This window comes from Tachypleus tridentatus, chromosome 12 (genome assembly GCF_004210375.1).
Source record: "Tachypleus tridentatus isolate NWPU-2018 chromosome 12, ASM421037v1, whole genome shotgun sequence".
NCBI classification, from domain to species: domain Eukaryota; kingdom Metazoa; phylum Arthropoda; class Merostomata; order Xiphosura; family Limulidae; genus Tachypleus; species Tachypleus tridentatus.
In genome coordinates, this window is record NC_134836.1 from 131,565,439 (window position 1) to 131,579,947 (window position 14,509).

General features: G+C 20.2%; 1 protein-coding gene and 1 long non-coding RNA gene across 2 annotated transcripts in view; one reads left to right on the top strand and one right to left on the bottom strand.

Annotated features, from left to right (window-relative positions):
- Positions 1-14,509, top strand: part of LOC143234714 (integrin alpha-4-like) — a 91,163-nt gene that overhangs the window by 38,049 nt on the left and 38,605 nt on the right. Inside the window, exon 16 of the mRNA XM_076472274.1 lies at positions 556-710. Within this exon, the coding sequence (XP_076328389.1) occupies positions 556-710 (155 nt within the window). The remainder of the gene's footprint in view (positions 1-555; positions 711-14,509) is intronic.
- LOC143234721 (uncharacterized) overlaps positions 1-14,509 on the bottom strand; it is an 81,762-nt gene that overhangs the window by 1,190 nt on the left and 66,063 nt on the right. The gene's annotated exons all lie outside the window — the stretch shown is intronic.

The following is a 14,509-nucleotide window of genomic DNA, read 5'->3' on the forward strand; positions in this document are numbered from 1 at the left end:
TTAGTTCAGTGTGTATGAAACGTAATAGTCTTCATTTATTAAAGTGTTAAGGACTTTATAAGGTAGAAGACTCATAAGTTTTATGTTTGACATGAAACAAGGAAGTAGAAACCATAATATGTATTTAGTTGTGTGTATTATGGACTAAGTAACCATGTGATAGTATTATGTACTTAGTTTCATGTTATTAACAAACAAGTAAAATGTAATAATATTGTTTGTAGACATTTTTTATATCCAGAAGAGCAAATATCTTCGACATATGTGTGGTATTGTTAGAATAATTAATAAATGATTATTTTGCTCTGTGAAGGAGACCGTTGTCTATTTGTAAATAAAAACATCATTAGTAGTGACCATACACAACTAATAACGTATGACCATATAGTCATAAAAGTTCATTTGTTGTTTGTCTGCTACTCTTAATTAAGACTGCTTATCGGTATTTACCATCAATATCATAGAATTTAAGAACTATTCTAGCAGAAGCTATTACATAATGAAGAATTGGTGTTATTTCAAAAATGTTTTGATTAATAAAATTATATTTTTCAGCATTGCAAGTGAAAATAACATCAGACGTTACACAGTCAGGAAAACCCTCTAGAGGTTTCTTTATTCAAGATCAGCAAAGAAAACAAGATTTTATATTGGCTCTAAATTTACTTTATGATTCTCCATACTGTGGAAGGGAAAACTTTTACATCAAGGTATAAAACGTATTCAGTAACCTTGTAAAAACCTATAATAGTTTCTACTTTTGTGTTAGGTCTATTTTTAAAAACAAGTATAGATAAGTATAAGTAAGTTATTGTAACATTACAGGTTTTTAATATAGATATATATGTTTGTGTGTATGCTAAATGTTTTGTTACATTAGTTTTTAATATAGATATATATGTTTGTATGCTAAATGTTTTGTAACATTAGTTTTTTAATATAGATATATATGTTTGTATGCTAAATGTTTTGTAACATTAGTTTTTTAATATAGATATATATGTTTGTATGCTAAATGTTTTGTAACATTAGTTTTTTAATATAGATATATATGTTTGTATGCTAAATGTTTTGTAACATTAGTTTTTAATATAGATATATATGTTTGTGTGTATGCTAAATGTTTTGTAACATTACAGTTTTTTAATATAGATATATATGTTTGTGTGTATGCTAAATGTTTTGTTACATTACAGTTTTTTAATATAGATATATATGTTTGTGTGTATGCTAAATGTTTTGTAACATTAGTTTTTTAATATACATATATATGTTTGTGTGTATGCTAAATGTTTTGTTACATTAGTTTTTTAATATAGATAATATGTTTGTGTGTATGCTAAATGTTTTGTAACATTACTGTTTTTTAATATAGATATATATGTTTGTGTGTATGCTAAATGTTTTGTGACATTACTGTTTTTTAATATATATATATATATATATATATATATATGTATATATATATATATGTTTGTGTGTATGCTAAATGTTTTGTGACATTACAGTTTTTAATATAGATATATATGTTTGTGTGTATGCTAAATGTTTTGTAACATTAGTTTTTTAATATAGATATATATGTTTGTGTGTATGCTAAATGTTTTGTTACATTAGTTTTTTAATATAGATATATATGTTTGTGTGTATGCTAAATGTTTTGTTACATTAGTTTTTTAATATAGATATATATGTTTGTGTGTATGCTAAATGTTTTGTAACATAACTGTTTTTTAATATAGATATATATGTTTGTGTGTATGCTAAATGTTTTGTTACATTACAGTTTTTTAATATAGATATATATGTTTGTGTGTATCCTAAATGTTTTGTTACATTAGTTTTTTAATATAGATATATATGTTTGTGTGTATGCTAAATGTTTTGTAACATTACAGTTTTTTAATATAGATATATATGTTTGTGTGTATCCTAAATGTTTTGTTACATTAGTTTTTTAATATAGATATATATATTTGTGTGTATGCTAAATGTTTTGTAACATTACTGTTTTTAATATATATATATATATATATGTTTGTGTGTATACTAAATGTTTTGTAACATTACAGTTTTTACTATAGATATATATGTTTGTGTGTATGCTAAATGTTTTGTTACATTAGTTTTTAATATAGATATATATGTTTGTGTGTATGCTAAATGTTTTGTTACATTAGTTTTTAATATAGATATATATGTTTGTGTGTATGCTAAATGTTTTGTAACATTAGTTTTTAATATAGATATATATGTTTGTATGCTAAATGTTTTGTTACATTAGTTTTTTAATATAGATATATATGTTTGTGTGTATGCTAAATGTTTTGTAACATTACTGTTTTTTATATATATATATATATATATGTTTTTGTGTGTATGCTAAATGTTTTGTAACATTACAGTTTTTTAATATAGATATATATGTTTGTGTGTATGCTAAATGTTTTGTTACATTAGTTTTTTAATATAGATATATATGTTTGTGTGTATGCTAAATGTTTTGTTACATTAGTTTTTTAATATAGATATATATATGTTTGTGTGTATGCTAAATGTTTTGTAACATTAGTTTTTTAATATAGATATATATGTTTGTGTGTATGCTAAATGTTTTGTAACATTAGTTTTTTAATATAGATATATATGTTTGTGTGTATGCTAAATGTTTTGTTACATTACAGTTTTTTAATATAGATATATATGTTTGTGTGTATGCTAAATGTTTTGTAACATTAGTTTTTTAATATAGATATATATGTTTGTGTGTATGCTAAATGTTTTGTTACATTAGTTTTTTTAATATAGATATATATGTTTGTGTGTGTATGCTAAATGTTTTGTTACATTAGTTTTTAATATAGATATATATGTTTGTGTGTATGCTAAATGTTTTGTAACATTACTGTTTTTTAATATAGATATATATGTTTGTGTGTATGCTAAATGTTTTGTTACATTACTGTTTTTTAATATAGATATATATGTTTGTGTGTATGCTAAATGTTTTGTTACATTACAGTTTTTTAATATATATATATATATGTTTGTGTGTATGCTAAATGTTTTGTTACATTACAGTTTTTTAATATAGATATATATATTTGTGTGTATGCTAAATGTTTTGTTACATTACAGTTTTTTAATATAGATATATATATTTGTGTGTATGCTAAATGTTTTGTAACATTACTGTTTTTTAATATAGATATATATGTTTGTGTGTATGCTAAATGTTTTGTAACATTACAGTTTTTTAATATAGATATATATGTTTGTGTGTATGCTAAATGTTTTGTAACATTACTGTTTTTTAATATATATATATATGTTTGTGTGTATGCTAAATGTTTTGTAACATTACTGTTTTTTAATATATATATATATGTTTGTGTGTATGCTAAATGTTTTGTAACATTACTGTTTTTTAATATATATATATATGTTTGTGTGTATGCTAAATGTTTTGTAACATTACAGTTTTTTAATATAGATATATATGTTTGTGTGTATGCTAAATGTTTTGTAACATTACTGTTTTTAATATAGATATATATGTTTGTGTGTATGCTAAATGTTTTGTAACATTACTGTTTTTTAATATAGATATATATGTTTGTGTGTATGCTAAATGTTTTGTAACATTAGTTTTTAATATAGATATATATGTTTGTGTGTATGCTAAATGTTTTGTTACATTAGTTTTTTAATATAGATATATATGTTTGTGTGTATGCTAAATGTTTTGTTACATTAGTTTTTTAATATAGATATATATATGTTTGTGTGTATGCTAAATGTTTTGTAACATTACTGTTTTTTAATATAGATATATATGTTTGTGTGTATGCTAAATGTTTTGTTACATTACTGTTTTTTAATATAGATATATATGTTTGTGTGTATGCTAAATGTTTTGTTACATTACAGTTTTTTTATATATATATGTTTGTGTGTATGCTAAATGTTTTGTTACATTAGTTTTTAATATATATATATATGTTTGTGTGTATGCTAAATGTTTTGTTACATTACAGTTTTTTAATATAGATATATATATTTGTGTGTATGCTAAATGTTTTGTAACATTACTGTTTTTTAATATAGATATATATATGTTTGTGTGTATGCTAAATGTTTTGTAACATTACTGTTTTTTAATATAGATATATATGTTTGTGTGTATGCTAAATGTTTTGTTACATTACTGTTTTTTAATATAGATATATATGTTTGTGTGTATGCTAAATGTTTTGTTACATTACAGTTTTTTAATATATATATATATATGTTTGTGTGTATGCTAAATGTTTTGTTACATTACAGTTTTTTAATATAGATATATATGTTTGTGTGTATGCTAAATGTTTTGTTACATTACAGTTTTTTAAATATATATATATATATATTTGTGTGTATGCTAAATGTTTTGTAACATTACTGTTTTTTTTAATATAGATATATATATGTTTGTGTGTATGCTAAATGTTTTGTAACATTACTGTTTTTTAATATAGATATATATGTTTGTGTGTATGCTAAATGTTTTGTTACATTACTGTTTTTTAATATAGATATATATGTTTGTGTGTATGCTAAATGTTTTGTTACATTACTGTTTTTTTATATATATATATATATGTTTGTGTGTATGCTAAATGTTTTGTTACATTACAGTTTTTTAATATAGATATATATGTTTGTGTGTATGCTAAATGTTTTGTTACATTACAGTTTTTTTAAATATATATATATATGTTTTGTGTGTATGCTAAATGTTTTGTAACATTACTGTTTTTTTAATATATATATATATATGTTTGTGTGTATGCTAAATGTTTTGTAACATTACAGTTTTTTTAATATAGATATATATGTTTGTGTGTATGCTAAATGTTTTGTAACATTATATATGTTTGTGTGTATGCTAAATGTTTTATACATATATATATATATGTTTGTGTGTATGCTAAATGTTTTGTAACATTACTGTTTTTTATATATATATATATATGTTTGTGTGTATGCTAAATGTTTTGTAACATTACTGTTTTTAATATATATATATATGTTTGTGTGTATGCTAAATGTTTTGTAACATTACTGTTTTTAATATAGATATATATGTTTTTTAATATAGTTTTTAATATAGATATATATGTTTGTGTGTATGCTAAATGTTTTGTAACATTACAGTTTTTAATATAGATATATATGTTTGTGTGTATGCTAAATGTTTTGTAATATTAGTTTTTAATATAGATATATATGTTTGTGTGCATGCTAAATGTTTTGTAACATTACAGGTTTTTAATATAGATATATATGTTTGTGTGTATACTAAATGTTTTGTAACATTACTGTTTTTTAATATAGATATATATGTTTGTGTGTATGCTAAATGTTTTGTAACATTACTGTTTTTTAATATAGATATATATGTTTGTGTGTATGCTAAATGTTTTGTAACATTAGTTTTTTAATATAGATATATATGTTTGTGTGTATGCTAAATGTTTTGTTACATTAGTTTTTTAATATAGATATATATGTTTGTGTGTATGCTAAATGTTTTGTTACATTAGTTTTTTAATATAGATATATATATGTTTGTGTGTATGCTAAATGTTTTGTAACATTACTGTTTTTTAATATAGATATATATGTTTGTGTGTATGCTAAATGTTTTGTTACATTACTGTTTTTTAATATAGATATATATGTTTGTGTGTATGCTAAATGTTTTGTTACATTACAGTTTTTTAATATATATATGTTTGTGTGTATGCTAAATGTTTTGTTACATTAGTTTTTAATATATATATATATGTTTGCGTGTATGCTAAATGTTTTGTTACATTACAGTTTTTTAATATAGATATATATATTTGTGTGTATGCTAAATGTTTTGTAACATTACTGTTTTTTTAATATAGATATATATGTTTGTGTGTATGCTAAATGTTTTGTTACATTAGTTTTTTTTTTTGAATATAGATATATATGTTTGTGTGTATGCTAAATGTTTTGTAACATTAGTTTTTTAATATAGATATATATGTTTGTGTGTATGCTAAATGTTTTGTTACATTAGTTTTTTAATATAGATATATATGTTTGTGTGTATGCTAAATGTTTTGTTACATTAGTTTTTTAATATAGATATATATGTTTGTGTGTATGCTAAATGTTTTGTAACATTACAGTTTTTTAATATAGATATATATGTTTGTGTGTATGCTAAATGTTTTGTTACATTAGTTTTTTAATATAGATATATATGTTTGTGTGTATGCTAAATGTTTTGTTACATTAGTTTTTAATTATATTATGTTTGTGTGTATGCTAAATGTTTTGTTAACATTAGTTTTTAATATATATATATTTGTGTGTATGCTAAATGTTTTGTAACATTAGTTTTTAATATAGATATATATATTTTTGTATGCTAAATGTTTTGTAACATTAGTTTTTTAATATAGATATATATGTTTGTGTGTATGCTAAATACATTACAGTTTTTTAATATAGATATATATGTTTGTGTGTATGCTAAATGTTTTGTAACATTAGTTTTTTTTTTTTAATATAGATATATATGTTTGTGTGTATGCTAAATGTTTTGTAACATTAGTTTTTTAATATAGATATATATGTTTGTGTGTATGCTAAATGTTTTGTTACATTAGTTTTTTAATATAGATATATATGTTTGTGTGTATGCTAAATGTTTTGTTACATTACAGTTTTTTAATATATATATATATATGTTTGTGTGTATGCTAAATGTTTTGTAACATTACTGTTTTTTAATATAGATATATATGTTTGTGTGTATGCTAAATGTTTTGTAACATTACAGTTTTTTACTATAGATATATATGTTTGTGTGTATGCTAAATGTTTTGTAACATTACTGTTTTTTAATATATATATATATGTTTGTGTGTATGCTAAATGTTTTGTAACATTACTGTTTTTTTATATATATATATATATGTTTGTGTGTATGCTAAATGTTTTGTAACATTACTGTTTTTTAATATATATATATATGTTTGTGTGTATGCTAAATGTTTTGTAACATTACTGTTTTTTAATATATATATATATGTTTGTGTGTATGCTAAATGTTTTGTAACATTACAGTTTTTAATATAGATATATATGTTTGTGTGTATGCTAAATGTTTTGTAACATTAGTTTTTAATATAGATATATATGTTTGTGTGTATGCTAAATGTTTTGTAACATTACAGTTTTTTAATATAGATATATATGTTTGTGTGTATGCTAAATGTTTTGTAACATTACTGTTTTTTAATATAGATATATATGTTTGTGTGTATGCTAAATGTTTTGTAACATTACTGTTTTTTAATATAGATATATATGTTTGTGTGTATGCTAAATGTTTTGTAACATTAGTTTTTTTTAATATAGATATATATGTTTGTGTGTATGCTAAATGTTTTGTTACATTAGTTTTTTAATATAGATATATATGTTTGTGTGTATGCTAAATGTTTTGTTACATTAGTTTTTAATATAGATATATATATGTTTGTGTGTATGCTAAATGTTTTGTAACATTACTGTTTTTTAATATAGATATATATGTTTGTGTGTATGCTAAATGTTTTGTTACATTACTGTTTTTTAATATAGATATATATGTTTGTGTGTATGCTAAATGTTTTGTTACATTACAGTTTTTTTTAATATAGATATATATGTTTGTGTGTATGCTAAATGTTTTGTTACATTTTTTTTAATATATATATATATGTTTGTGTGTATGCTAAATGTTTTGTTACATTAGTTTTTTAATATAGATATATATGTTTGTGTGTATGCTAAATGTTTTGTAACATTACTGTTTTTAATATATATATATATGTTTGTGTGTATGCTAAATGTTTTGTAACATTACTGTTTTTAATATAGATATATATGTTTGTGTGTATGCTAAATGTTTTGTAACATTACTGTTTTTTAATATAGTTTTTTTAATATATATATATGTTTGTGTGTATGCTAAATGTTTTGTTACATTACTGTTTTTTAATATAGATATATATGTTTGTGTGTATGCTAAATGTTTTGTTACATTACAGTTTTTTAATATATATATATATATATATGTTTGTGTGTATGCTAAATGTTTTGTTACATTACAGTTTTTTAATATATATATATATGTTTGTGTGTATGCTAAATGTTTTGTTACATTAGTTTTTTAATATAGATATATATATGTTTGTGTGTATGCTAAATGTTTTGTAACATTACTGTTTTTAATATAGATATATATGTTTGTGTGTATGCTAAATGTTTTGTAACATTACAGTTTTTAATATAGATATATATGTTTGTGTGTATGCTAAATGTTTTGTAACATTAGTTTTTTAATATATATATATATGTTTGTGTGTATGCTAAATGTTTTGTAACATTACTGTTTTTTAATATATATATATATATGTTTGTGTGTATGCTAAATGTTTTGTAACATTATAATATATATATGTGTGTGTATGCTAAATGTTTTGTAACATTAGTGTGTATGCTAAATGTTTTGTAACATTACTGTTTTTTAATATAGATATATATGTTTGTGTGTATGCTAAATGTTTTGTAACATTAGTTTTTAATATAGATATATATGTTTGTGTGTATGCTAAATGTTTTGTAACATTAGTTTTTTAATATAGATATATATGTTTGTGTGTATGCTAAATGTTTTGTAACATTAGTTTTTTAATATAGATATATATGTTTGTGTGTATGCTAAATGTTTTGTAACATTACTTTTTTTTAATATAGATATATATGTTTGTGTGTATGCTAAATGTTTTGTAACATTAGTTTTTTAATATAGATATATATGTTTGTGTGTATGCTAAATGTTTTGTTACATTAGTGTTTTTAATATAGATATATATGTTTGTGTGTATGCTAAATGTTTTGTTACATTAGTTTTTTTAATATAGATATATATGTTTGTGTGTATGCTAAATGTTTTGTAACATTAGTTTTTTTAATATAGATATATATGTTTGTGTGTATGCTAAATGTTTTGTAACATTAGTTTTTTAATATAGATATATATGTTTGTGTGTATGCTAAATGTTTTGTTACATTAGTTTTTTAATATATATATATATATGTTTGTGTGTATGCTAAATGTTTTGTAACATTACTGTTTTTTAATATATATATATATGTTTGTGTGTATGCTAAATGTTTTGTTAACATTACTGTTTTTTTAATATAGATATATATGTTTGTGTGTATGCTAAATGTTTTGTTACATTACAGTTTTTTATATATAGATATATATGTTTGTGTGTATGCTAAATGTTTTGTTACATTAGTTTTTTTTAATATAGATATATATGTTTGTGTGTATGCTAAATGTTTTGTAACATTACTGTTTTTTAATATATATATATATATGTTTGTGTGTATGCTAAATGTTTTGTAACTAAATGTTTTGTAACATTATATGTTTGTTTTTAAATGTTTTGTATTATATATATATGTTTGTGTGTATATATATGTTTGTGTGTATGCTAAATGTTTTGTAACATTACAGTTTTTTTTAATATATATATATATGTTTGTGTGTATGCTAAATGTTTTGTAACATTAGTTTTTTAATATAGATATATATGTTTGTGTGTATGCTAAATGTTTTGTTACATTAGTTTTTTAATATAGATATATATGTTTGTGTGTATGCTAAATGTTTTGTTACATTAGTTTTTTAATATATATATATATATGTTTGTGTGTATGCTAAATGTTTTGTAACATTAGTTTTTTTAATATAGATATATATATGTTTGTGTGTATGCTAAATGTTTTGTAACATTAGTTTTTTAATATAGATATATATGTTTGTATGCTAAATGTTTTGTAACATTAGTTTTTTTAATATAGATATATATGTTTGTGTGTATGCTAAATGTTTTGTAACATTAGTTTTTTTTAATATATGCTAAATGTTTTGTTACATATATATGTTTGTGTGTATGCTAAATGTTTTGTAACATTACTGTTTTTTAATATAGATATATATGTTTGTGTGTATGCTAAATGTTTTGTAACATTAGTGTTTTTTAATATATATATATATGTTTGTGTGTATGCTAAATGTTTTGTAACATTACAGTTTTTTAATATATATATATATGTTTGTGTGTATGCTAAATGTTTTGTAACATTACAGTTTTTTAATATAGATATATATGTTTGTGTGTATGCTAAATGTTTTGTAACATTAGTTTTTTAATATAGATATATATGTTTGTGTGTATGCTAAATGTTTTGTAACATTAGTTTTTTTAATATAGATATATATATGTTTTTGTATGCTATATGTTTTGTAACATTAGTTTTTTTAATATAGATATATATGTTTTGTGTATGCTAAATGTTTTGTTACATTATATATATATATATATGTTTGTGTGTATGCTAAATGTTTTGTAACATTACTGTTTTTTAATATAGATATATATGTTTGTGTGTATGCTAAATGTTTTGTTACATTAGTTTTTTAATATAGATATATATGTTTGTGTGTATGCTAAATGTTTTGTTACATTAGTTTTTTAATATAGATATATATGTTTGTGTGTATGCTAAATGTTTTGTAACATTACAGTTTTTTAATATAGATATATATGTTTGTGTGTATGCTAAATGTTTTGTTACATTACAGTTTTTTAATATAGATATATATGTTTGTGTGTATGCTAAATGTTTTGTAACATTAGTTTTTTTTAATATAGATATATATGTTTGTGTGTATGCTAAATGTTTTGTTACATTAGTTTTTTAATAATATATATATATATGTTTGTGTGTATGCTAAATGTTTTGTTACATTAGTTTTTTAATATAGATATATATGTTTGTGTGTATGCTAAATGTTTTGTTACATTAGTTTTTTAATATAGATATATATGTTTGTGTGTATGCTAAATGTTTTGTAACATTACTGTTTTTTATATATAGATATATATGTTTGTGTGTATGCTAAATGTTTTGTAACATTAGTGTTTTTTAATATAGATATATATGTTTGTGTGTATGCTAAATGTTTTGTTACATTACTGTTTTTTTTAATATAGATATATATGTTTGTGTGTATGCTAAATGTTTTGTAACATTACTGTTTTATATATATATATATATATATGTTTGTGTGTATGCTAAATGTTTTGTAACATTACTGTTTTTTTAATATATATATATATATGTTTGTGTGTATGCTAAATGTTTTGTAACATTACTGTTTTTTAATATATATATATATGTTTGTGTGTATGCTAAATGTTTTGTTACATTAGTTTTTTAATATAGATATATATGTTTGTGTGTATGCTAAATGTTTTGTTACATTAGTTTTTTAATATAGATATATATGTTTGTGTGTATGCTAAATGTTTTGTTACATTAGTTTTTTAATATAGATATATATGTTTGTGTGTATGCTAAATGTTTTGTAACATTAGTTTTTTTAATATAGATATATATGTTTGTATGCTAAATGTTTTGTAACATTAGTTTTTTTAATATAGATATATATGTTTGTGTGTATGCTAAATGTTTTGTAACATTAGTTTTTTAATATAGATATATATGTTTGTGTGTATGCTAAATGTTTTGTAACATTAGTTTTTTTAATATAGATATATATGTTTGTGTGTATGCTAAATATTTTGTTACATTAGTTTTTTTAATATAGATATATATGTTTGTGTGTATGCTAAATGTTTTGTTACATTAGTTTTTTTAATATAGATATATATGTTTGTGTGTATGCTAAATGTTTTGTAACATTAGTTTTTTTAATATAGATATATATGTTTGTGTGTATGCTAAATATTTTGTAACATTAGTTTTTTAATATAGATATATATGTTTGTGTGTATGCTAAATGTTTTGTTACATTAGTTTTTTAATATAGATATATATGTTTGTGTGTATGCTAAATGTTTTGTAACATTAGTTTTTTAATATAGATATATATGTTTGTGTGTATGCTAAATGTTTTGTTACATTAGTTTTTTAATATAGATATATATATGTTTGTGTGTATGCTAAATGTTTTGTTACATTAGTTTTTTTTAATATAGATATATATATGTTTGTGTGTATGCTAAATGTTTTGTAACATTACTGTTTTTTAATATAGATATATATGTTTGTGTGTATGCTAAATGTTTTGTTACATTACTGTTTTTTAATATAGATATATATGTTTGTGTGTATGCTAAATGTTTTGTTACATTACAGTTTTTTAATATATATATATATGTTTGTGTGTATGCTAAATGTTTTGTTACATTACAGTTTTTTTTTTAATATAGATATATATGTTTGTGTGTATGCTAAATGTTTTGTTACATTACAGTTTTTTAATATAGATATATATATGTTTGTGTGTATGCTAAATGTTTTGTAACAACATTATAGTTGTATGCTAAATGTTTTGTAACATTTTTTTTAATATAGATATATATGTTTGTGTGTATGCTAAATGTTTTGTAACATTAGTTTTTTAATATAGATATATATGTTTGTGTGTATGCTAAATGTTTTGTAACATTAGTTTTTTATATATATATATATATGTTTGTGTGTATGCTAAATGTTTTGTAACATTACTGTTTTTAATATATATATATATGTTTGTGTGTATGCTAAATGTTTTGTAACATTACTGTTTTTTAATATATATATATGTTTGTGTGTATGCTAAATGTTTTGTAACATTAGTTTTTTAATATAGATATATATGTTTGTGTGTATGCTAAATGTTTTGTAACATTAGTTTTTAATATAGATATATATGTTTGTGTGTATGCTAAATGTTTTGTAACATTAGTTTTTTAATATAGATATATATGTTTGTGTGTATGCTAAATGTTTTGTAACATTACATTTTTTTTAATATAGATATATATGTTTGTGTGTATGCTAAATGTTTTGTAACATTAGTTTTTTAATATAGATATATATGTTTGTGTGTATGCTAAATGTTTTGTAACATTAGTTTTTTAATATAGATATATATGTTTGTGTGTATGCTAAATGTTTTGTAACATTAGTTTTTTTAATATAGATATATATGTTTGTGTGTATGCTAAATGTTTTGTTACATTAGTTTTTTAATATAGATATATATGTTTGTGTGTATGCTAAATGTTTTGTTACATTAGTTTTTTAATATATATATATATATGTTTGTGTGTATGCTAAATGTTTTGTAACATTAGTTTTTTAATATAGATATATATGTTTGTGTGTATGCTAAATGTTTTGTAACATTAGTTTTTTAATATAGATATATATGTTTGTGTGTATGCTAAATGTTTTGTAACATTAGTTTTTTTAATATAGATATATATGTTTGTGTGTATGCTAAATGTTTTGTTACATTAGTTTTTTAATATAGATATATATGTTTGTGTGTATGCTAAATGTTTTGTTACATTAGTTTTTTTAATATAGATATATATATGTTTGTGTGTATGCTAAATGTTTTGTAACATTACTGTTTTTTAATATAGATATATATATGTTTGTGTGTATGCTAAATGTTTTGTAACATTACTGTTTTTTAATATAGATATATATGTTTGTGTGTATGCTAAATGTTTTGTTACATTACTGTTTTTTAATATAGATATATATGTTTGTGTGTATGCTAAATGTTTTGTTACATTACAGTTTTTTTTTATATATATATATATATGTTTGTGTGTATGCTAAATGTTTTGTTACATTACAGTTTTTTAATATATATATATATGTTTGTGTGTATGCTAAATGTTTTGTTACATTACAGTTTTTTTATATATATATATATATGTTTGTGTGTATGCTAAATGTTTTGTTACATTTGTATATATAATATATATATATATGTTTGTGTGTATGCTAAATGTTTTGTAACATTACAGTTTTTTACTATATATATATATATGTTTGTGTGTATGCTAAATGTTTTGTAACATTACTTTTTTTTAATATATATATATATGTTTGTGTGTATGCTAAATGTTTTGTAACATTACTGTTTTTTTAATATATATATATATATGTTTGTGTGTATGCTAAATGTTTTGTAACATTACTGTTTTTTTAATATAGATATATATGTTTGTGTGTATGCTAAATGTTTTGTAACATTACTGTTTTTTAATATATATATATATGTTTTTTGTATGCTAAATGTTTTGTATTAGTTTTTTAATATAGATATATATGTTTGTGTGTATGCTAAATGTTTTGTTACATTACTTTTTAATAATATATATATATATGTTTGTGTGTATGCTAAATGTTTTGTAACATTAGTTTTTTAATATAGATATATATGTTTGTGTGTATGCTAAATGTTTTGTAACATTAGTTTTTTAATATAGATATATATGTTTGTGTGTATGCTAAATGTTTTGTAACATTACAGTTTTTTAATATAGATATATAT